The following is a 26291-nucleotide window of genomic DNA, read 5'->3' as shown; positions in this document are numbered from 1 at the left end:
GTCATTGAGGAAGAGGAATTATTCGAAGCTTTATTCAGATTTATTCTTCAAGCTGAAGTCAATGTATTATTTGCCTGGTTCACATCATTTAGAACCAGGCCATTGATAAATTGATTTCAGTAGAGTTGATTCTGTATTCATGAGGTCATATCTTGGGCCCCCAGCCACCAACTTCGGGTTGTTAGAGTATTTTATCATGTTCTACCAAAATACAGAAAGATGCTGAAATTCATACAAAGATGGAAAATTGCAGACATCACACTTTGGTTCTCTACTGTACTCTACTTTTTTGCTACTTCAACAAAACAAGAAATGGAATGAGGTATCAAAGTAAAAGCTTTATATTTTCTGATCTACCCCCAATTGCCTAGTCTTTCTGAAGCAGCTTCAGGCCAAAATCTTTGAGACGAACCTGGGGGATTACTTTATTCATATCTCAATCTCATTCACTTACCCCAAGAGTTTCATCTTTCTGCAGCAGCTTCAGCCCAAAGTCTTTGAGGTGACCCAAGGGATCTTCCAGGACATCCTTGTAAATCACATCATAGAAGAGATTCTCTCGGAAACAGCCCGCCCTGAACTCGACAACGGGGGTTCTCAGATGCAACTCATTTACGATATCCTTCCGGACATTCGCTGTGGCCGTTGCGGTGAGAGCGACGCAGGGAACGGTAGGGTACGCCTTGTGGAGTGCCCCCAGCTTGAGGTAACAAGGTCGGAAGTCGTGGCCCCACTGTGACACGCAGTGGGCTTCGTCCACTACGATGCCACTGAACAACCCTTTGTTATCAAGGTTCTTGAGGATGGTCTTGAAGGTGGAGGTTGCTGCTGTTTCTGGGGTGATGTAGAGCATCCTGATCTTTGGTTTTTTGCTGCAAAGGTCTGAGATCACCATCTGTTCGGGAATTTAAAATGCAATTTTCTCAATGATATTACTGATATGTGTATAAAAAAATAACACACAGTTCTTAAAAAGCACATCTTACATTGTGATACCTTGAGAGTATGACAAGAAATAGGACAAAGCACTAAAAAATTTCCAGAAACAAGTTCATTCTTAAACTCTCCTTTTCATTACATCATCAAACCTTTTTTTAAATGAGAAAAGCACAGGTAAAAATGGCAATTTTCCTTTCAACCAAATATGAATATTCTTATTCAATATGAACAGTTGGTAGGCACATGTAGGCTATGCTCTGTGCTGCAAAGAACTTGGATATCATTACCCCTTGCTTCAACTTGGCATCCTTTTAAATTACACAAGCATTTTAGGGAATAAATCTTGCCAGGTCCCCATTTACCTTAAAAAAAGATGGGAAGATTCCATTTGAGTATGTGAGAATTCTAATTTCTCAAATGGAGCGTTGTGGCCCAGTGGACTTGTATCCGGACTTTAAAACAGATGGTTGTGAGGTAAATTCCTTAAAATGTGTGTGCGCTGTAAGTACTTACAGCCGCCAAGCTAAAGACGGGGTAAACATCAAAGTCCTTTGGAAGCACATAGAGATGTTATATTCGAAATGTGATATGCACTATACAAGAACTGTTAAGACCTATTATTATTATAAATATTATCTATAAAGTACCATACCTTTCTCTTGGCCGCAGGGATCTTGGAGTTGAGACTTTCGGCTCTGATGTTGATTTCATCTAAATGGGACAACTGATCTTCTATGAGTGCGATGAGAGGAGAGATAACAAGAGTTACGCCTTTCTTGCATACTGCTGGCAGTTGGTAACAGAGGGACTTTCCAGCTCCCGTTGGCATAGATATGAACACATCTTTTTTGCCTTAAAAAGATGAAAAAATATTATTATTGTAATAATTATTATCTATAATAAAGTTTCCAATTTTATTATTTGTTAAATAATAATTTGTATCTGTAAATTGTTCTTCAAAACAGCATTTTGGAACATTGCTTATCAAAGCTATGTCATAACGAAGCGGTTCAAGGGTCAAGCCTATTGTATGTGCACTGTTTACAACAGGACAGGGTGACCAGACGTTCTGTATTTCCCGGGATTGTCCCGTATTTTGCTCCATTGTCCCGGCGTCCCGACAAACCCTTCCCGGGACACCTATTTGTCCGGTATTTCAGAATATTGAACAAATGTAGTTAATACATTTAAAAGTGACGAATTTTCATTAAATAAACAACAGATGACGAAGCAGAGACAACGATAACTGTACACTTTTGCAAGTTCTGCAATGATTTTCTTGCTAGCAAACGAACTGGCCTGGCCTCCTGCCTGTGTGTGGCAGGCTACTAGCTAGGCATGTAGGATCAGAGAAAATTCTCAATGGTACAAACAATCTCACATGATAAACAGTTTTTCCACCAAAATAATCACAAAATCGGCAGGAAATTCTTATAATTATTTTATGGATTCTCAGATTATTTGGAGATGTAATCAGAGGAACAAGTTATTGACTTTTCATATCTAGTTGTTTCAGATTTCATTTTGAATCTTGGTGTTTACGATGCCGTGATGTTTAATATGTTTCACTTTGAAATTTTATTCATTTCTAAAACATTTTACTTTTTAACATTTTTTAAATACAATTAAAACAACACAAACTAACATTATGATTTTTGTTAGATGATTGGATTTTTTTTGTTTGTTCGAAGTTTGAACTTTTTCCTCTTTCTTTCTTTTCTACCGTATCCTTTCTGCTTGTCCCTTTTTGTTCCATCTATTTTCATTTCCTATCTTTCATTCCTGAACATTTTTTTTTCTCTCTTTCCTTCTGTATCAAATTTCCTTTTTTATTTCCTTCATTCTTTCTTTCCTTAAAATTTCATTGGCTTCCTCCTCTCTTCCTCTCCTGTTTCTTTTCGTTCTTTCTCTCCTTCCATTATTTTCTCTTAAAGTTTTCATTCTCTCCTCCCTTCGTTCTTCCCTCCCTCTCTTTCCTCCTTTCTTTATCCCTCCCTCATTCCTTCCTGTTTTTCTTCTTTCTTTCAAAGAATGAAGGAAACATATTTCTTTCCTTCATTCTTTCTTTCCTCATTTTTCTTACTTTCAAGTTTTCCCTTTAATTCTCTCCTTTACATATTCATCTTCCCTTCCTTTCTTTTTCTTTGTTTCTATATTCATTTCAAAGAATGATGGAAACCTTTTTTATCCCTTTTATTCTTTCTTTCATCCTTCTTTTATTCTAAATTTCTGTTTTTTCTTTTTTCCTTCATTTTCTTTCTCTCCTTCATTCTTTTGTTCACCCTCCCTTCCAATTCTTTATATATTTTTCACAAGTCTAACACTGTGTGTGGGCTTCTTTGTGGATCTTTGTTTGTCGATTGTCCCGTATTTCATTTTGTGAAATCTGGTCACCCTAGTTTACAAATGGATCGAGGGATCTACACGAGATTGGTCTGGTAAGAAACCTCTCATTTGTCATATTTATAGCCTACTAACTGTTTTTTTACACCTTCAAATACGCATTAGACATATGAAGGTGTATACCCGGTAGATAAATAAAATTTTAAAAACTTACGTGATTTCTATCTTAAAAGTCAAAAAGATGAATTTCCTAGGGAAATCCATTCAGGTGTATAGGTCTTGCTTTATAGGCATGGGAAGGGTTTCAAGTCTTCGTGGTGAATAAGTATATGTCAAAGGATATCATCACAAAGTCCACAAGGCTAGGTTATACCGGTTATACCCTTGGCGTATTTAATATCGAAGTTTATTAAGAAAATATTGTTTAATAGAAATATGATTAAATTCATGAAGTGTTTGGTGATCAATAAACAAGTAAACCACTAGATCTATATTCAATTGGTCTAGTTGGACACCGATCACTTTCTTCCCATCCTTTCTTTCTTTTGTGACATAAATTAAACATCATTTGCCAATTTCTTGTATTACTTTAAAGTTCTTAACGTTCAGAAAGATGCAGAGACCTAACATTTTAACTAAAGTAAAACTAAAAGAAGGAAATTGCAAGAGACTGCCCAATAAAATGTTGAGCTGATTGCAGCTGTATGCACACTAAAGGCACAACCAATTTTGTCAGGTCTTTTGCATTTGAAAGTTTGATAATTGTGATCCATGTCATATATATATATATATATATATATATTCAATATATTATTTGGATGTTTGTGCCTTGTCAATGTCATTGTCACTCATGACTCAGGCCTGTTGGAACGGAGTGTTGGCTTACCTTTAAATACTTCTTCTGTTCCCTTTTTCTGCAGCTCAGATTTGAAGGATGCATAACCAAACACATTTTCTAGAGTTTCTTGTAGTTGAGCAAAAGAGCTGGTCAATTTTGGATCAACTCTGCCCTTGTCAGTTGGTATCTTTTTCGGACATGATTTGCTGGCTCCCTCAGTTGAACGTTTCGCTCCCGTATCGACGCCCGTCTTGTTTGTCAGAAAATCTGTGATTTTAGACCCTTGCGAGGTGCTCTTCTTTGAAACCTTCGGCATCTTGGAAGTTTAAATAGGAATGAGTGAGTAGGACTCAATACATTTCACCCAGAAAAGATAAACGTGCCTGACACCGAAATGTAATTGTTGGTTGGGTAAATCAGCATTATCCTCATGAATGCGAATAACGATAGATCATCACGCCGAGAAGAGAGGGGAGATGAGCTTAGCAGTACCGATGGTCGATGTATTCGCTGACGACAACGCGACATGCACGCACGTACTTGATCCGAAAAGTCGGAACTACGTGGGTAATCGTAGTCTTGTATCTTGTGCTATTTCTGTTTCATTGACTGAGAGATAATTTCCAGAAAATTTAGCCGCCTCCCTTTTTGGATCTGAAATCTATTTATTCTTACATATTTTATCAATTTACAATATTCAATTTTATTTTAGTTGATTTTGTGTATTCCGCTCGGACAAAACGTCAAAATGAGACATTGTACAACTTAAAAGTAAGAACCGGTATGTCTTAAGTGCAGACTAGCAAACAACAACAAGAACAATTTTTTTGCGGGGGGGGGGGTGCCGCATACCCCGATAGGCTACATTGTGAAAAACTGTCTTTTGCTCTTTCACAGCGCAGATCAGATTGGGAGTCAACGTTTATGTAAAACTCAAAACACCATGAGAGTCCAACCAAAAGGTCACATCATGGAGGTAAAAAGAAAATCTTTCTATCCCCGAGCATGGTCACATGCACCAAGCAATGGCACAATACAGGGGCCGCGGAACCGGGGGGCTGGGGCGCGAGCTTCAGTCCCCCAATTTTTTTCCAAAACCGTGTACAAAAACGTAAAAATTACCATGTGATTGTGATTTCTAGCATGGTAAGCCCCCCCCCCCCACCTTTGAAAACCATTCCACGGCCCCTGCAATATGCAGGGAATATGAGCAAAAAAAATTGAGGGACCGATCCCGGGGGAGATATGGCGTATCAGGCAAAATTTACAACACGTTGTGAGCGACAATTTTCATTACAAAAAATTTGTGATAGATTCTGACATAAAAAAATTCCAAAAATGATATAATTTTTCACCAAGTTCTCTTTATTTCCTTTTCTTTCCTTTTCTATTTTTTTTCTTGGTCGTAAATATGCGGGGGGGAAGCTCCCCCCACTCGCCCCCCGGGCCCCCGCTCCTCCACACACACACACACATCTGTATGCCACTTGCACCAAATAAAGGGAATATAGATAGAAAGAGTATTGGAAGAAAGCCGGTCTGATCTTCAACTCGCTATTAATTGGCTCATCTCATCAGTAAAACTTATGTCTGGAAGAGTTGCTCATTAGTATATAGGCAATCAGGGCGATGCTCCCTGGGTCAGGCCTTATAGACTTAGTGACAAAAGACTACGGCCCGTATTCTGAAGTCAGGTTTAACTTACACCACGGTCTAACTCTGTGCTAAAATGATGGGGAGCCAAAAAATTAAAAATTATGTTTATTATATTGCATATATTTCTTATGTTTGCTATTTTATTTCATTGTGCTTTCATAACAAAGAAAAATACTTCAGTTATCATTCCCAGACAATTATTGTAAAAAAAATTGGGTGTCATATGAGTTAAGAAAAATTGAATGCTTACTGTAAGGGATTCGTGCCCCAATTGGCTCTCCATAGTTAAACCACAAATTTAAACCAGGGTTTAAGTTAAACCCGAGGTCAGAATACGGGCCTATATAGTTTGAAACAAGTAGACGAAATTAAAAGAGGGGATATATCCGGGTCACGGCATTATAATTGCAATATAGAATGACTTGATTGTAACCCCCCCCCCCCGCTCCCCTCCATCCCCAAATCTATCATAATGTCCTTGCGTCGCCCCATTTCTGATAATTCGTGAAGATACAGGCCTAATTCCCCTAAAAAAATTATTCTTGCTAAGGTTTACCCCCAAAACTATAATATCCCACAAGGATAACACTGAAAACTAATCGAAATCGGATGTAAACTAAGAAAGTTTTTGACATTTTTAAGTGTCGCTTAATTTTGCAAGAGCTATAATAGCTATGCACCTCCTGGTCGGTATGCAAATAAAGCGACCGATGACATTTTCACTATGAAATTTTCTCATTATGTGAAACAAAGTTTTCTTCCTATATCTGCACATGTCGAATTACATCATTGTTTCAACATTTTATGGTTGAATCAAGATTTTGTCATTATTGTCAAAACCTGAATCGAAATATTGTATCATTCAAACAGTAAAAAAAAAATAGTGAGTGAGGGACATCATTGACTCTCTCATTTGCATATCACTGAGTTGTGCATATTCATTATTAAACTTTTAGCGAAAACTAAGCCGAAACTTTAAAATGTCATAACATTTTTATTTTACATCCCACTTATGAAATTTGCAGCGTTATGCTTGCCGAATTTTCTATATTGATTTAAATCAACATTTTCCGGGATGGACTTGACCTTTAATTCGACATAAACCAACAAAATAACCTTCATAAAATCTTCCAAAATTCGGTGAAATAACTGATTGTCATATTATGCCCCGGAATATGACACACAAAGATTATAAACGGGAAGCTGTACATGCATCAATACAGAAGATGATTATTCAAGGGGGAGGGAATGACACAAAAAATAACATTAAAAAAATATTGTGGTATAATTCGGATGCATAGCAACATTTCTTCGCTTTATAAAGAAAGTTATCTGCAAATCAGTACATAGAAGCTATACATCTCACCAGAATGACCGGGGGTTATGCTGGATTGAAATTTAATCCACATTCTCATATAAGAAAAACAATTAGATGGTTGTTCTCACGATTTGTGCTTGTAATTGAAAACAATAGTGGGGGCAAACCCGGGAGCGACGCCCCAGTCCCCGGGTTCCACATGGAAAAGAAGATTGCACTGATTATCTGAGAAAGTTTTCTCCTGCGGATTCACCTTGAGCCTTAGGACCCTGAACATCAATTCTTGACTTTGATTGAAGGTTCACTATTATCAGGGGCGGATCCAGGATTTTTCGAAAGGGGGGGGGCACATTTTCCCGAGGAAAAATTTGACAAGCAAAAAAGGGGGGTTTTAATAAAAAAAAATCAGGGTATTTCGTCCACGAAAAAAAGGGTCTTCACTTTCAAAGGGGGGGGGGCAAACTTCTGTTTTAACGGTGTATACATATTTTAATTATGACTCTCAAAGGGGGGACGGGCCGGCTGTGCCCCCCCCCCCCCTGTATCCGCCACTGACTACTATCAAACCTGCAGCCCCCGGGCGCGGGAGAGATATTTTCGTCGGCACCGCCCACTTTGCAAGCCCCTCCCACCTCAACAACATCCTCCGCCCACCACGCGGTTCGTGCAAAAAAAACGTGTGCAAAACAGCGTCTACCGTACATGTAACATGGCGTTAATTGATGCCAAAATGTCTGGATATTTCCAGCAATATGTCGTCCCTCTGGCTGGGCTGTTCATTGTTTTGAGAATTCTGCATTCTATTTACTTGAAGCTCCATCCGATTGTCTTTGCTATGATATGTCCGATAGTGTCGAAAAGGCATCACGGTGACATCAAAGAACAGAAGGAAAAACTATTTTCTGAACTCTTGAACTCCCGCCCCTATCGCGACGACAGCAACCAGCGATTTTTGGCTTTGGAGATCGGGTGCGGCACCGGGCAGAACTTCGCCTTCTATCCCCCCAATACCAGTCTTGCTGTCGTCGAGCCGAATTCCAGATTCGAGACGAGTGTGACGAAGAATGCTGCGAAATACCCATCGCTGGAAATTACAAAGTTTTTGAGTATGGGGGCTGAGGATCTGAGAGGACATGTTGAGGACTCTAGTTTGGATGCAGTTGTTAGTACTCTCACAATGTGTTCTGTGAAAGACATCGAAGCTGTGCTTAGCGAGGTCTATCGGATTCTGAAACCGGTATTTAAGATGTTGTTATATTTTTTATCCATGCTATATAGTTGGATAATCTGATCTCCTTTAGTTGTAGTTCAAGAGTTGTAGATCTAAAATATAAACATGTAGCCTGAAGTTTGACAGTGGACCATAATGGAAAGACAAGTGAAGATTTGAAATAAACATGTTAAAATTATTTGCAATCCATTCTACATGCCGGGGGGGGGGGGGGGGCACTCGACCAAAAAAGTGGTGGGGGTGTGCCGCGGGCAAGACACAAAAACGGGGGCCTTGGAGTTGGAGCGGGCTTATTGTAAAAAGGAGGGTATGCAAATGAGGGAACTGATGACATCACTATTTCTTTTGTATTTTAATATTATATGAAATATTTTGATTTTCTCGTCATTGTCATGTGAAGTGAAGTTTCATTCCTCCCTGAACACTTGAAATTCCATTATTTTAACATTTTGTGCTTCAGGCAAGGAGGTCCTAATCATCAAATTTGTAAAAATTGAAATATTGTATGATTCAAACAATAAAGAAAGAAATATTGAGTGAGTGACATCATCGACTCTCTCATTTGAAAGTAACTGGCCCCGTGGCCCGTTCATATAACTATTTTGTTAAAAATAAGCGAAACTCTGAAATGTCATAACTTTCTTATTTTACATCCGATTTTGATGAAATTTTCAGCATTGTGCTTGTCTGATTTTTCTCTATTGATTCAAATCAACATTTTTTTGAGATGGACTTGACCTTTAATGGGTTCTGCTTTTGGTTTCTTAAAAAAAAATTATGAATCTTGCCCAACCAGGAAACATAAAATGCATAGGTCTACATCTATGTCCAGATTACACCTACCACTTTTCAGTATTCTGGGAAAAAAAGAAGTAAAACCAATTCTGTTGGTTTGTCTTGCTCCTTCAGGGAGGACGTTTCTTCTTCATTGAGCACACGGAGACACACACCAAGAACAGCTGGACCCATCTCTTCCAGAGGATCCTGGCCCCTTTTTTCTACTCCTTGGCTGGATGTCATATCAACAATACCTTCTGTGGTACTCTTGACCGGGCTGGCTTCGGTAAGGTGCAATATACCAAGATGGATATACGCAAGTGTCCGCGTCTTTTTCGATCCCACGTGTTCGGATGTGCTACGAAGTAGTTGCCAGATACCCTTCCAACATCCTGGTAATTATTATTGAGGATATGTCGGGGGGGGGGGACACTTAGCTGTTCATTTTTTCTGTTCCCAAGTTTTGATTTGTTCTTAACCCAATTGCAATTGAAGGGCTACTTTACTGGAGGGGGGGGGGGCTATTAATATGGGTCATTTGCTGCATTCAATATATTGGTAGTATGCAGGTAAGCTTGCAGTCTTGTGGATAGATCCCCCTTTTCATTGTTCTTCTTTGCTTTCAAAGTTTGAAGTAGATGTATTAAAAAGGAATGGGAACCAGTATCCTTTGGGCTACTCCTGGGCCCTGGCCACCAGTCAATGGGTCTTTCAATTGTGTATGTATTTGGTTTTTTGCCAGAAACAAAATAGATAAATAAATAATTACCTTAGACCAGTGCCTTCTTCAATCTGAGATTTGATTATCAAATCATGACAGTTTTAATCTGAATTGAGGCACTGATGAAACCTCTCTGTCCGTAGAGGATTTGCATGTTAAAAACCTTGGTATGTGCATGGACCAATATAATTGTAATTTGTATGTGTTATGTTTCATAAAGACTTGTTACAAATGCACATGTTTACTACCAGCCAATCAAATCAAAGGATTTCAGTAGCTTTAAACTGTTATTGCAAATTTGCTGTTATGACAAGTTTATGAAACGGGTCCATGATGTCTTTAAAGTATTATATACTATACACCTACACTTGTATTTGTGTGTCATTTTGTACCAAAAGTGATGGACGGAAAGGGTGCATGTTCAAGAATGTCAAATGGGAGAGTTTGCCCTTCATAATTTACTTATGGGGGAGTTTTCATTCACTTGTCTCATTTTTTTTTCAAATTTTCACCATTTTCTCTTTCATATATAATTATTCCTTTCACGCTAATCAGTTTATCAACAAGTTTCAGTTTCAGTTTGGTTTATTTTCATTTCAACTCGAATCAATTTAACAGCAAAAGAAATCATTACAAAGATATTAATGAATATGCAAGTATATACAGTAGATTTCTATGACATAGATAAATCAATATTTACAATCGACAAGTTTCAACCCCCTTGGAAAGTGAATATTTATCTACTTTATAAAAGGGGTAGTAAAATGACAAGTAAAGGTTGCCAAAGTTGTTTTTTTTTGTAAAGTCATGGTTTTAACTGTTCTACAAATACAACTTCTACAGGTGTATACAGAAAATGGGAAATTTGTGTTCTGAACAACTACATTCTGTCTCTATTCCAATTTGGTGTGTGATACATGTAGATAGCTCCTCTGTTGAACACATTCCACTGTATTCTTTGATAATGGTCTTTCAGACTCTGAATGTAGATTTGAATTATCGTTGGTGTGAACTTTATTATAGTTTATGGTATGTTTGGGTATTTTCAAGTAGAAGTGTAGAAATCAAAGATTTATTTTTAAAATCAGAAAGGGCATTGGAAGCCATATTATAAAGCTAGAAAGTTAAAATCTATTTTTAAAAAGAAATAATATGAAGAAAATTGTATTTCATAATGGTTCACCTTGATAAAAATCAAACTTTTTTTGCTGCTGCATATCAGATATCTCACCAATAAATCTTAATGAAAAAAAAAGATAGAAAAAATTTATGAATGCCATTTGTCTTTATTCCATGTTAAAAGATGAAACAGAATGCATGATCCTGACATTTCAGAATAAAAGATTACTTTCCATGTGAAATGCACTGTGTAATATTGATATGATTTTCTGCAAAAAATACTGCATTTGCATTGATGTGCGCAGTAATGGTAGTACAGAGGTGTAGAGGTGTTGTGGCTCAGTGGATAAGTCTTCAGACTTTGAACCACAAGGACCGGGGTTCAAATCCCACCGCAGCACTAGCACTCTTTGGCAAGGTGTTTATTTACATTTGCCACTCTTGACCCAGGTGTAAATGGGTACCCAGTAGGAAGGAATTCCTTGAATGCTTGATGCGCCCAATCAGGGTAGCTGGGGTAGTAGTACATGTACGTAGCAGAAACATTTGTAGTGCTTCCATATATTACAGGTTTTTCAAAACCTTTCTAAATCCAGTGTACTATGTATGTATAATAAAGTGCAGTAATTTTGAGCAAACTGCTCATTTCAAAACTGAACATCAATGCGAGTAACACAAACCAAATAACTACCTCTGATTTTGTGTCAGATTGCATTTATTTTCCAGTTCTGTATAAAATGCAATCGGTAGATTTTCCCTGTTACAACGAAACTGTTGTGCATTGTGACGTGACAGACCATGCACTGTTAATCACAAGATATACAATGGGTGATTGTTTTGGATCATGCTCCATTGATCAAGAGTTTAAGCATGAACTCCAGAGCGCACTGTGATTTTCAGATTTTAAGGTACCATATTTATAATTGTCCCCGAATATGTGAATGTGATTTTGAATAGGATTTCTCAACAGTTTTTTTTTTGGGGGGGGGTAGTCTGTGCATGCCTGCATGACTGAAAGCAAATCTTAATTGTACTCTAATCCAAACATGGCAATGGAATTCTGCAGTGTGATTTTAAAAATGTATTTGAAGCTTTTAAAGAATAATACTTGATCGCAAAGCCAGACAGGCATCTAGGAATATTATAAGGAACAAAAAAGACCCCCCAAAAAAACATCCTAATGTCTAGTAGGACCTGGGGTCCTACTAAAAATGTCAGTGATTGCAAGCAGAGATCACTCAATTCCATACAACTCTGAATGGTGTAAAGTGTTGAATCAGATTAGAAGCAAAACTTTTCTTTTCTTGAATTCTCAAATTGAAATTTGTTTGTTTGTTAAATGCAGTATATCATTTTTCATTTCATAGTATTAGAGGCTATTACACTTCCATATTTTTTATACATGTAAACTTTATTTTGTATAAAATTCTTTGTTTTTTCAACTGATCCTTGCATATATGCATACATGTAATTTTTTTTAATGGTAATTACATGATTGCGAGTTATATTTCGAACATTGTGTGTACAAATAAAATCCCAGATATATTGTGATTGTTTAATTCTACAATGTACATTGAAATGGTAGATTTAAGTTTACCAAAGAAGTTGCTAAATTGTGTGTATTTTTCGTCATTGTTCAGTGAACTGTTTCACATCTGTTTAGCAACTAATATCAACACCAATCACTTATTCTATTTTTGCAATATACATGTATGCAAAGTCAAGTTGAAACAGACATTTGAGTATTTTCCCATGATTTTTCTTTTGTTGTTGTTTTAAACTTGGTTGTAGTACAGTTGATACATGTATGCTTCAAGTCCAGATAAGTTTGTGTTGTTTTTTTCTTCATTCTCTATCTATATTACACCTTTGAAACAAAATCAATGCATTCCCATAAATCAACTTTCCTTGGGAAAATAACATGTTAATGTTACATTATATTATAATATCCAGTACATTATATGGTTTTTTTTTGGGGGGGGGTGGGGTGACAAGACCATGTTACGGCACATATTACATGTACAATGTCTTTATGTACCATACTGAAATAAGAATACATTCACATGTATGTACAATACTACATACTTGTACATGTGTGTACATGTGTACACTGATTAAGCCAAAATAAAAAGAGGCTTGATCATCACCTCTGTACATATTTATGCATAGAACCAGGTTCAATTTAACCCACCAGCATCACTTGTGTTCTGTTTAATGATTGAAATATCATATTGCCATCTTTTACTTGTTTGTGTAATAATGGACCTTGTCACCTTGAGTGTTCTCGAGAACAAAATGCAGGAAAATCAAATTACCATTTGGTATTTGATACAGAAAATGATAAAGAGGGAAATAGAGATAACTTTTATTTGATGATTAAGAGAACTTTGCATTCAAGCTAAATATTTTCTTTTCTTTTCAAGAGCTACTTTACACAACTTACTGCCTGAATCTGCTACACTGGATATTAAACTTTAACAATAACATTTCAGTACGGTATATTACAATGATTGGGAATTTCCAGGACCCTTTTGACTATTTCAGGAGCTATTTAATTGTACCCAGCCCCTTTGTCATATTTTCCCTTGGTTGCATTCAAACAGAGGATTGTGTTTTAGTCCTTTACCTACTTTTTGCCCTTTCCTCGTTATTCAGGATTGTTAATCTGTTATGAAATAAGAGCAGAATGTGCCTGTATCTGTAAATAGTGAAGTTGTAAAAACATCCAATGCAATTCATTTTGCGATCTCCATGTAAAGAATTAAAAAGCGAAACCAAAGTTTATCAATCATGTGTAGATGAAACTATATACATGTACATGAAACCAACATGGTGTATGTAGTATAGTTCATTATTCATGTGTTTTTATATGATAAATAAAACTTGATGTAAATAATGCTGCATATAATAATTTTCATGTCATTTGTCAGGTGTTCATCTTTATATTGTTTTCAAATAAAAGATCAAGCTCAGAATTATGATTCATTTAAGGTACCAAACTTTAAGTGTTCATATTCACATTGTCTATAACAGTTTGTGTACATGTTCTCCTTGTATAATCTTATACCACATGGGATAAACCCACCTGGGCACCATAACACAAGGTTTGCAATCAATTGCTAAATACCAATGACCAATCAAGATCGTCGTTGCAAGTGGACTTTGTTATACTGACTGGGAACCAATCTGTGCAGTTCTTTCATACATGAACTTGCAATTCATCACTAACCTTTATATTTCAGAGCCCTGGTCAGTTTGGGGGGGGGGGTTGCAAGGAAATATTTGCGATCAATTGCAAATTTCAGATGCAGATTTACAAGTGATCGATCAATTTTAAAACTAAAATATAAAATCAATTTATACATGCTGATGCATGGAGGCCATCAATTGCTTGCATATTTTCAATGGAATGGATGAATTTCAATAGATTTTTTGACCTAACATTGACTTACAACAATTTCAAGTTTCTTGCAATGCCCATTATTCTAATACCCACTTGCATGTCATACATTTCAATACACAGTTGGTCCAATATCCATATTATTTGGTCTAAGATTCCATTTGATTTGATAATCTATGGGATAGATTGAACCCTGATCACTAAGGGTACTCCGGTGATCTAGTGGTTATGACACCAGTCTAGTAATCCAGAGATTGTGGATTCGAATCCCGCCCAGTCAGTGCCTGTGATTTCTTCACAGCAACCGAGCTCTACCTCACACAGCAGTAATGTGGGTCACCCTTGTATCGTTGGATGCAAAATGATTAACTTTTTTCTTGTCAATATACGCATCTTGTCTCCTTCTAAAAAAACTCTGTTGAATGAATATGGTTCATTAACAGTTCATCTAACCATGTAGACCAAAAGGTATTAGACCAAGTGGATATTTAATAGACCAAATGGGTGTAGCCTTACTGGAAATGAAACAAAATGTGACCTACCACACCCAAACCACCAATAAGTTGCCAGGTAAGGTTCTCTGTCAATAGCAAAACTAGTAATTTACATGTAGTTTCCAAAATCCAAAAATAAAAAAAAAGGCTTATGGGCAATTCCATAAAATATGTACGTCCGATCCCCTATTGGGACCTTCATGAAATTTTCTGTCTCTGATTTTGGTTCTTTTGACAGTCTGTAATGCTGTCAAATGACCATGACTTGGCCAGTTCATTATTAAAGTGAAGTAAGGCTTTAGAAAAATGTGGGTCGGATGTACAAAAGGGATGATCTTTTTCTTTAATTGCCCTTAATATCTCAAAGAGCAATTCTTTTTTTCTTTTTTTTTTAGTCTGAAATGTATTCTTTTTTTTTTTTAATTTGTATGTTCTCATTTACATCGTCACTGTATGGAACAAAAATAAAAAATCAACATCATGATATACATTAGAATTCAACATTAAAAAAAAACATTATATAAATATAGCAAGAAAGAATTTAAAATACTTTTTCAATAGTAAGCAAACATAATGCCTAAATTGACTTTTCAATCTTTGTTTTGCATTTTTTCCAAAAAATACTTCTTTTTATATTTGCTCTCCATTTTATTTCTTCTATGAATATTTCAAATATTTCTTTAAAATTTGATTTTCTTTTTTGTTGAAAAATTGTATAAGAAGCTAAATTGATTAATACATTAAAGAAAGATATAACGTTATGTCCATTACCACCATGTCTACCAATCACAATGTCTTTATAACTTATATCCACATTTTTAATATTCAGATTGATGGTAACACAAAAGTTACTGAATTTTAACCAAAAGAGTCTAGAATAATGGCAATCATAAAATAAGTGATAATAGTTGTCAATAGTTTTACATTTAAGACAAAGTGGAGATTCTGCCAATTTAAATCGAAACAAATATTCATTTGACATCAAAAGTTTATACAAAAATTTAAAGTTGAATTCAGCTAAACGAAATTCTTCAATGAAAGTAACTTTTTCTTTCCAGATATTGTTCCAAATCAGATTTTCTTTGAAATAAAGTGACCAATATTGCTCAACATTTGGGGTTATAAACTTTTTATCCACAAGACAATTGTATAATATTTTAGAAAGTTTAAAAGATAAATGTTTACTTTGTTTTATATGTATAACAGGATCATGATCCTTCAATTGAAAGTAGCTAACAATTGAATGATTTAAGCAATGTTTTTCTTTAACCAAAATGTTTTTCCATTTTTCTGGTATACAACTCCAAATTAATTTCGATTCACATAAATAATTTCCCTTTTTCTTTAGTTTTGCATGAATACACAATATATCCAATAGTCCATCGCTGTTAATAATCTCCAATAACAAGAATGTCTGAGCATACCCAATGCTTCCAAAACAAAAATTTATTCTTATACAAAATGTTTTTATTACCCCATAACAACTGTTGCCTAATATCTTCACCTGTATTTTCAAAAGAGGGTTTGTTAATACACATTTTCCAAACAATTACACATTGATGATAAAATAATGGAAGTTGTTTCATTTCAGGCATTTGACATTCTTTTTCAAAAGACATTTTAAGAACAAGTGAATTCGGTCCAAAGTAATTGAGGTGTAGTTCAGGAAGGAACTTCCATCTAAAATTGTGATCCTTGTTTTCAAATAGATTGTTTAGCCAAACTGTTTTTAGGGCGTTACATTGTGAGACAAAATCAGGCATATTTATTCCTCCTTTTTCAGTTCTACCAATCATTGTTTTTCTTTTTATTTTATCTCGCCCTTTCCAAATAAACTTAAATATAATTTGTTCAACTTTTTTATTAATGTGATCAAGCATGGGAAATACAGTCATTAAATAGGTTATATTTGAAAGAATTAAAGATTTTAATACAGTAACTTTTCCGAAAAATGTTAAATACATTCAATACGTTCAATTTTTGTAACTTTTTCTTTCCAAGTTTTTTTTCATAAGCATCAAACATATTTTTACTGAAATACACCCCTAGAGTTTTTATAAACACACTTTTCCAATCAATCTTTTGAAAAAAAATTGCAATTAAAATTTCCAAAGCTAAAACCTGAGCTTTTCGAAACATTTAACGATGGTCCAGCAACTTTGCAAAAGGTTTGGACTCTTTCCATTTCTTTTTTTAAAGACAGTTCATCCGCTACAAATACTGTGGTGTCATCAGCAAATTGACTTATCTTGATCTCAACCGAATTATTTACATTATTCGTCAAAATAATACATTTAATGTAATCATTCTTATTCAAATCAATTGATAAAAATTCTACAACTACTAAAAATAACAGGGCAGACACTGGACAACCTTGTCTTACTCCTCTAGTTAGAGGGAAATAAACTGACTGCCAATTTAAATTCATTATACAACTTTCTGCATCAGCATATAAGGCTTTTATATAACTTATGAATTTATTACCGAAATTAAATTTTTCAAGGGCTCTATAAAGAAAATTCCTATCAACTTTATCAAAGGCCTTTTCTAGGTCCAAAAATAAAATAGCCCCCGATTTTTCATGTATTGTCATATAATTTATCACATCATCAATAAGTCTTATACTGTTTCCAATAAACGGCCTTTTAAGTAGGCATTTTGATCGAGCGAAATACATGATCTCAATACTGGTTTCAATCTCTCTGCCAAAACTGATGCCAATATTTTGTAATCAGTGTTTAAAAGACTGATAGGCCTCCAGTTGGATAGTAAATTTTTTCGTCCCTTTTTATGCAAAAGTGTAATAACAGCTCTATTTTGACTAACTGATAAATTCCCAACTGATAACGAATGGTTAAATAATGAATAAAATAGTTTTTAGATGATCCCAAAAACATTTGTAAAATTCAAACGTTAAACCATCTGGACCTGGACTTTTACCAAGTTTTGAATTTTGGATAGCTTTATTACATTCATGAATTGTCAGTGTGCTATCACACATTAATTTTTGTTTTTCGTTTAATGAATTTTCTATGCGAATATTTCAAAATAATCATTAATATCCTTACTTTCTATATTTTCCGATTTTGAAAAAAAGTTCCGAGAAATATTCCACCTCGGCAGTCAAGATATCGTTTTGACTTGTGCAAACTTTACCATTGTGTTCCACTTTAAACAAATTCTTCTGTTGATAATTTCTTTTTTCAAGGCCTAGAAAAAATTTGTTATTACGTTCCCCCTCTTCATACTACTTGATTTTGGATCTTACTAAAGCTCCATGAACTTTATAATCATAGAGATTATTTAGTTCTCTTCGTATTTCTTTAATTTCTTGATTCTGTTTAGTAGATATAATTTTAAGCTTGGTAAGATAATCAAGTCTTTGTTGTAAATATACTTATTTACATTTTGCATTGTTAGATTTATCTATACAAAAATATATTGATTTTTGTTTGACATCTTTTTTTAATAAATCCCAAAGTAATCTTATATCAGCTACTTGATTAATATTTTCCCCAAGGTCTTTTATTAAAGCAATAATTATTTTTTGTATTCAGAGTCTTGTAACAAAGAGTTATTGAGTTTCCATAGACCTTTGCCCTTTCTGAAGAGCAATTCTTATATTCATGCTGTGAAAATTTGAAGTTGTGAAGTTGAATAAAAGAAATGATACAAGAGTTTCTTGGACACTACTTTTTCAGACTGCTTGGAAGTTTCACTGAGATTACACAGTATGCACATATGCTTGAGTGAACCCCAAACTTCAAACCTTGCTTTCTCCTTTTTAAGCTCTTGTTGATTTTCCTCTGCATTCAATCAAGTACTTGTAATGGTTATTGTTGGTCAATTTTAACATCATATATCATTTTAAAACTTAGGAAATTCATTTTCAAGCTCAATAATAACTCAATATTCATTTTGGTTGACTTATTGTTAGATTTGGTGTGGCAGGTCACAGTGATAAATGGGTTAAATCAGGTGCAGATCCAGGGGAGGGGGGTACAGGGGGAATGCCCCCCCCCCCCCCCGCTTTGAGAAGCAAAGTTAAAATTTGTATTGTGATAATGCCATTAAAACAATTGAAGACTTTTTTTTTGCTTGAAAAAAATTTCCTTCGAAAAATTTGCCCCCCCCCCTGCGTTAGAAAATCCTGGATCCATGGGTTAAATGGTAATAGTACTAAATGGTGAATAGATGAAGTAGGATTAGATGGGGGGAGACAGGAAGTAGATGTAGCAGGCTTAGACATGCAATTTACCAACTGAATTACATAATGTAATGTCATTTAGCTATTAGATATTGGATGGCTCAGAATGAAATACCATATTCCAAGAGTTTGGGCAAATATTTCAGGAATCGCAGATTCGTGGAATATTGGCCCATACGAGTGGTGGTAGTCCATGAAATGAAGCCATCCAATATAATTATCTATCCCACCCCCCCCCCCCAATGAAAAAAGAGGGAAAGAATTTAATTGAGCAAGTCATGCCCTCACTTCACAAGATCGAATTTATTTGTAGAAGGAAGGCTTACATTCACTATAATGCAGACCAAAAAATGTGCTTTTAATGCATCGCTAAAACACTCTAAATTCCAAGGATTTAAGATAAATACAGATCATCTGTGAAAAGTGACCAGCTGAATTTTTATTCATTTTAAATCTTAAGGATTAACTTTTAAATCTCAAAAGATTTAAATTCAAATCTTTGAGAATAATATTTAAATCAACAAGGTTTAAATCTAATATTTGGCTGGTCAGTATTCACAGCCAATCTGGATTTATTTTAAATCCTTGGAATTTAGAGTGTAGATAGATTGGAGATATGAAAGGAAAACAAAATGGTGTACCATGTGTATAAAGTATTGTAAATTGTAATTCCATGTCCACCAACTTTAAAGTAGAAAAAAATGTCTTTATCTTGCCAATAGAATTTTACATGTATTTGCTATTCATATTTGATTATTTAATCTTTTTCATTTCTGAATTGCCAGGCAAATAGAAAATAGGGGGCAAAGTCTGCCTTGTATTCACAAATGTGTCTAAATGCTTCGCAGAGTTGGGCAGAGTTATACAGTGTATGTTATGAAAGAAAGATCATGTGCCAGTCTTTGTTTTCCTTTGTCTGTCCTTATAGGGTTACTCCACACTACAAGCTGATTTATTAGGATAAGAATTATGATAGAATATGAGTAGACTAATACTTTTTTAAAATAAAGATTAGAATGAAAATAACAGTTATGTCATTTTAAAGTTGAGATGTTTTCTGGAAATGGATACGTGTGAGCTGATGGTATTGTAGATGCCAGTTTTTCTTTTATATATAAAAAGCTGAAATCATTTCATTTTATTTTATCTTTGTAGATGTGCATAAAAGACCTCTCCTCGTATATATATCAAGTTGAATTTACACTTTCAAGGGGAGGGGGGTCCAAATTGGGGTGTTTTTAGTTTTTTACAGTTATTTACATTCTTGGAGATTTTTGATCTAATTTCAATTTATTTTGATGAAATAGAAAACAAAAGTGATATTCTGACCTAACTTCAAGGATGGGAGGGGGTGGGAGGCATAGGGCCACTGTTATGATAAGATAGAAAGCATAGTTTGTTCACGGACTTCAAAATAGACCCTATACACCAATGTTTGGGGGGGGGGTAATCAACTCTCAATGATGCCTCTAATATTCTAAATTTATTTTCATTATGTTTCAAATACATACTCGTTGAGGAATGTCAGGCCTAGAAAGTACATGTATCCACTGTTTTCCCTTAATTTTTACTTTTGACATATATCGTGGCGGTGGTGATGGTTACGACTGAGATTATGATATTGATGTTGGCGACGGTTATGCGACTGATGATGATGATGCAGATAGTAACGATGATTATGATGGTGATTACAATGATTGTGGTGGTTATGAATCAACAGTACTGTAGTCAGCTCAGAAACATTGTCTAAGTGCTGATGCGGGGTTTATCAACAAAACCTTTCTGTTTCCTGCGAGTGTATTTTAACATCACAATTGCTGTCATCTTCTGCATCAACACCATCATCTCTATTATCCTTATCACCACCTCCAACACAATCGCCATCATCATCACAAACATCACTACCCTTTATCATCATCACTAACACCATCATCTTCATCATCATCATCATAACCAACATCAACACCATCATCTCTATTATCCGTATCACCACCTCCAACACGATCGCCATCATCATCACAAACATCACTACCCTTTATCATCATCACTAACACCATCATCTTCATCATCATCATCATAACCAACATCAACACCATCATCTTCATCATCACAATCATCAGCATTATCTCCCCCACCTTCATCACTACCAACTACCTTTACAAACTTTTTTTCATGATCATCATCATGAGGATCATCTTCATTGTCATCATGGTCACCATTACCATTATAATCATCACCATCACAAACATGATGATGATCATCATCACCATCATCACTACAACCAGTACAATGTTTATCATCACCATCTCCTCCACCACCATCTATACCAACACCACCATCATCATCGTCATTATCACCATCGTCATGATCATCATCACCATCATCATCACCACCAACAACCTTTACAATTATATTTTTCATAATCACCATCATCATCATCTTCATTGTCATCATCGTCCACCACAATTACCATTATAATCATCATCACAATCATCATCACTACCATCATTACAATAATATTTATCATCACCATCTTCTCCACCACCACCATCTCCACCAACACCACCAACACCACCATCGTCATCATCACCATCATCGTCATCATCACCATCATCATTATCGTCATCATCATCACCATCATCGTCATCATCATCACCACGACCATCACTTGATGTACAAGTAATAAATAATGGGATCCAACAAATAGAATGGCTGAGGATACATACTTTATTTCTTTAAATTCAAATCATAGCCGAGTATAGTTTCACTCTCACCTAGCAAAGTGATACGTTGCTTTACTGCTATTTGAAATTTAAAAAAAAAGAAAGTTCATCCATTAAGTAGCTTCGTTTACAAATAACAAGTGCATTGTACAATTGCAATACCAATGTTCCTTTTTTTTAAATGTTACTATAAGATACTACATAGTTGTGGAGAGCTACAATACAATATCTGACCAGTATAAAACATATGTGGATGGGTGTGTGTGTTTGCATTGACACCGGCTTTACAACTAACAAACTCCTGAAAAATTTGCAACTACAAAAAGTAGTTTTGAAAAGCTTGAGATATTGAACAAAAAGCATTCTGACAGAAGTCATAATATCACAACAAAGTCATATTTAAAAAAAGGTAATACTTCATTCTGTCTCTGCAATAACTAATTCAAGAACAATTTCATTGTTGCCAAAAAGCATCAAAAGTTCCTATGGCAGTTGATACTCTCTGAATATTTCTGCCTGAATGAATAAAATGAACTCGCCATCAGATAATCTACAAAATTGTCTCTCCAAAATAGAGAAGCTACTATAAATAATAAAAAAAAATCCACCTACAATACAACCCTCATTCTGTTAGCAATATATTCAGCCTGCTCATAATGTATTGTTCATATATATACAGAATTGCAAAAAAAAATTCAATTTGAAATTTAAAGGTTACCAAGGAAATTCAACACAAACAATGACTTCAATTGTCTTTCTGAAAAACATTAATTATTAATTATAAGCATACATGTAATCGTTCTTGCAATGGCATATGCAACAACAAAAAGTGCACATAAAAACAAATCATGATATATACCCAGTATATATCTTTAAAAAAATTATGCAGTCATCATCTCTTTAATACACATTGTTAAGAAATGCAGTCATGACTTGATTGACATTTTCATAAGAGCGAAAATATGTACATTACACAAGATATTACAAGTAACAGGTACAAAGATTGACTACATTCTCTTTCTTTGGGCCACAGAGGGAGCACTCTAAGAATCATCAAATACCTCATCAAGTATTGCCAAAATGCATACAGTGATTAACAAGTGCCACTAATCGCTGCCATGAAAAATACTGTTAATCAATACTCTCAACTTCATACACTTTAAAACTACACCAACAAACTTCAATACTTCTTTAGAAAAGTGGAAATGTGTACAAATTCTGTACTTAGGTGGGGTTATAGTAAAACATTAGACAAGTCCTTCACATAGCATGAATGGAAAGTATGACCATTCCATTTTTAACCATAAATATACACAGCACACACCAATTCTAAATAGGAATGTCTATAATATACCAGAATCTCAACAGGCAAGTAGACAAGTTACAGTGATTAGTATTGGTACAGTGTATACCAAACTGTAAACGGCATCCCCACCCACTCCCCCCCCCCCATTGTTGTTTTTTTGCATGGTCAGCCCTCCCACCACCCCCCCCCACTTTCAGCTTTGGATCGACTCGTACAATATTCATTTAAATAAATATACATTGTCTGAAGACATGAACGCTGATTCCATCAAAATACATATTGTCTACTTAGTCTACTTAATATATCTGAGAAATTTATTACCCAAACAACATTCCCATCTACCCTCAAGACCTTGTGATTTATCCCTCCCCATTTTTTCCTACATGAGTGAATCAAACCAGTCAAATTCTATCAAAGTGGCAATATAAGTTCCAATTAAAGTAGAAATGACCCTAACAAGACGTGATGAATTGAAGCCATGATATACCAAAACGGTCAAACTGCATTGCACACCATAGCCTACTCAGTCCCCATTTTCTGTCTAACGAAGTAATTAAGTATTCATGTTGAGAAAATAAATTAAATGGAAGATTCACACATATTAAGAAGATACTTTGGTAGTCAAATAAGTACTCTAACATCCTTCTCTCAATTACAAGTAATAACACTCGAACTTAAAGGAGAATGAAACCATTGGAACAAGATAGCTTGTGTGAAAACAGAAAAATCAAAGAAACAGATCAACGAAAGTTTGAGAAAAATCGGACAAATAATGAGAAAGTTATGAGCATTTGAATATTGCGATCACTAATGCTATGGAGATAGCAAATTGGCAATGCGACAAAGATGTGTGATGTCACTTTTGAACAACTCTCCTCATTACTTTAGTATATATTTCACTTGAATTGCCTCTTTTATCGCATCAATCCATAAATCATACTGTTCTTTCTACATGAGGGCATGTAATACATATTTTTTTAAGAACACATCATGGATAAAGAGTTTGTATCATAAGAAAAAGCAAAAAGAGACATTTTGAGGGTATTTTATAGTCCATCAAAGGGAAAGTTGTTCATCAGTGACATCACACATCCTTGTCACATTGCCAATGTGAGGATCTCCATAGCATTTAGTGATTGCAATATTCAAATGCTCATAACTTTCTCACTATTTGTCCGATTTTTCTCAAACTTTCGTTATTCTTATTCTTTGATTTTTCTGTTTCTACACAAGCCTATTTGTTCCAAAGGTTTCATTCCCCTTTAAGAGAAGCATAATTGCTCAATTGTTCAGGACTTTCCATATGAAAGGCCAAGTGGCATTTCAGAACAGTCTGAAGTTTGAAAAATATATATATATAGACAAAGAAAAAAAGCAAATATGAAAAGAATTTCAACATTTTACCCAAAAAATTGAGTGTATGTGACCAACATTACAGTCATATTAAGTATAATAGCAGATAAATTCCAAGAGGACTTATTACCTGGAGGACGATCATAGAGCTGATTTTAAATAATGCATGATCATTTGTCCTTTCTTGTGATTAAAGGAAACCAAAACCCAAGAAGAGAAGCAATCTGATGGAAAAAGTAAAATAGGAGGAACAATTTAAAAAAAGTTTCATCAAAATCGGTTATGAAATAAGCATGTTATGGACATTTCAAAATTCTTGATGTACTTTCTATGGGGATCCTCAAATTGGCAAACGTGCTTCAAAATGGCTGATTTTGTGGACAACTTTCCATTTGTTTTGTACACAAATTTTCAGATATTCCCCTTTATTTTATAAATTTCAAATTATCTCCTTCTGACCTTGACATCTGTGATGTGAATTATAATTTCCCATGACATATGTTGTGCTCAGAAGGAGGCAAGATACAATTTGAAATACAGAAAATCTGAAAATTTGTGTACAAAGCAAATGGAGAGATGTCCACAAAATCAGCCATTTTGAAGCACGTTTGCCAATTTGAGGATCCCCACAGAAAGTACGAGACTTTTTAAATGTCCATAACTTGCTTATTTCATAACCAATTTTGATGAAACTTTTCTTTTTTAATTGTTCCCCTTATTTTACTCTTTCCAATAAGATTGCTTCTCTTCTTGGGTTTTGGTAGCTGCCCTCACAGTCATTCATTTGTTAAGTCATTCATACCTTACAAATAGCTGTACGATACACCACTCACATTTATATATTAAAATATAAAGATTATAACAAATAATTTGTGTATTAGAGATTATTTCAGTCACGAAAAGAACACACCATCGTTAAAGCGACGCTGTAAACCCATCTCATTTGCATGAATAATGATTTAGTTATTTTAACTTTTTTTTTTTAATGTACTTTTCATTGACATGAGATAGGGATTTGGAACCCTTTTTCCACTTTCACTTCATGATTCAAACAAATCCTTTATTCTAAAATGTCCATGTTATCAACTCTATCAAAAGTCCATCTGTCTTTAGAATCTTGAGCTTCTCCTCATGGTAGATACCGGCTCATTACAAATATCCATATGATTAATATAGAGTCAAAAGAAAAAACAAATACAATGGCCATGAAGTGCAGTAATTTATCACTAAATCAACAACTACTAAAATAATGAAATTCATCAATACCTAAATCTGCAGTGCATCACATCATAGTCTAGTCTTACAAACACACTCACTCGTGACACTCACACACACTTACTTTATGAGAATAACAGACTTTGTGACAATTACACTTAGAAATTTCCTTTTCTTAATGTCTTCTATCAGAAGCAGCGCTGAGGTGAGGGGGGGGTGGGGGATTTGCCCAGGTGGGGATATGCCCTCATACTCCTTTACCCTTTGTGTCCTTCTGATTCTTTACACTTGAAAAATCTGGGAAGGTGATTGGTCCCCACCCCCACTTCCCCGAGCGCCATCACCCTGGTCTTTTTCAGTGCAAAATGACTAATACTGACGATTTGTTTTAAAAAAAAGTTTGAAATCTTTGCACATAATGCTCAATTGTGTCCAATGAAAAGGGCAGCACACTTGGAAACAGCCTACAACATAATACACACATACCAAGACTCAATGATGCATAATACAAGAATGGAAATACTGATTATCGTGGATATAAAGTAGCATGCAGGGGTAAGGTATCATAAATAGAAGAAAGGTATTAAACGAGTACAGTTGTAATAACGCAATAAATAGATATAGCGGAATGTAGTAAAAAAAAAAGTCGCT

The 26291-nt window shown here is 35.0% G+C and overlaps 2 protein-coding genes across 2 annotated transcripts in view; one reads left to right on the top strand and one right to left on the bottom strand.

The window, feature by feature from the left end:
• LOC121410391 (ATP-dependent DNA helicase Q5-like) overlaps positions 1–4647 on the bottom strand; it is a 31231-nt gene extending 26584 nt beyond the window's left edge. Inside the window, exons 1-3 of the mRNA XM_041602444.1 lie at positions 4169–4647; positions 1592–1791; positions 455–895 (exon numbers count right to left, since the gene is read on the bottom strand). Coding sequence (XP_041458378.1) covers positions 455–895; positions 1592–1791; positions 4169–4436 — 909 coding nt within the window. The 5' untranslated portion in view covers positions 4437–4647. The remainder of the gene's footprint in view (positions 1–454; positions 896–1591; positions 1792–4168) is intronic.
• A 3122-nt stretch (positions 4648–7769) lies between these two features.
• LOC121410382 (methyltransferase-like protein 7A) lies at positions 7770–13845 on the top strand. The gene is made up of 2 exons (XM_041602432.1): positions 7770–8331; positions 9235–13845. The coding sequence occupies exons 1-2, from the start codon at positions 7804–7806 to the stop codon at positions 9469–9471; spliced, it is 765 nt and encodes a 254-aa protein (XP_041458366.1). The 5' UTR covers positions 7770–7803; the 3' UTR covers positions 9472–13845.
• The last annotated feature ends 12446 nt before the right edge of the window (positions 13846–26291 follow it).

Source organism: Lytechinus variegatus, chromosome 1, assembly GCF_018143015.1.
Source record: "Lytechinus variegatus isolate NC3 chromosome 1, Lvar_3.0, whole genome shotgun sequence".
NCBI classification, from domain to species: domain Eukaryota; kingdom Metazoa; phylum Echinodermata; class Echinoidea; order Temnopleuroida; family Toxopneustidae; genus Lytechinus; species Lytechinus variegatus.
Note: the sequence above shows the minus strand (reverse complement) of the source record. Positions and strands in the feature narration are given on the sequence as shown.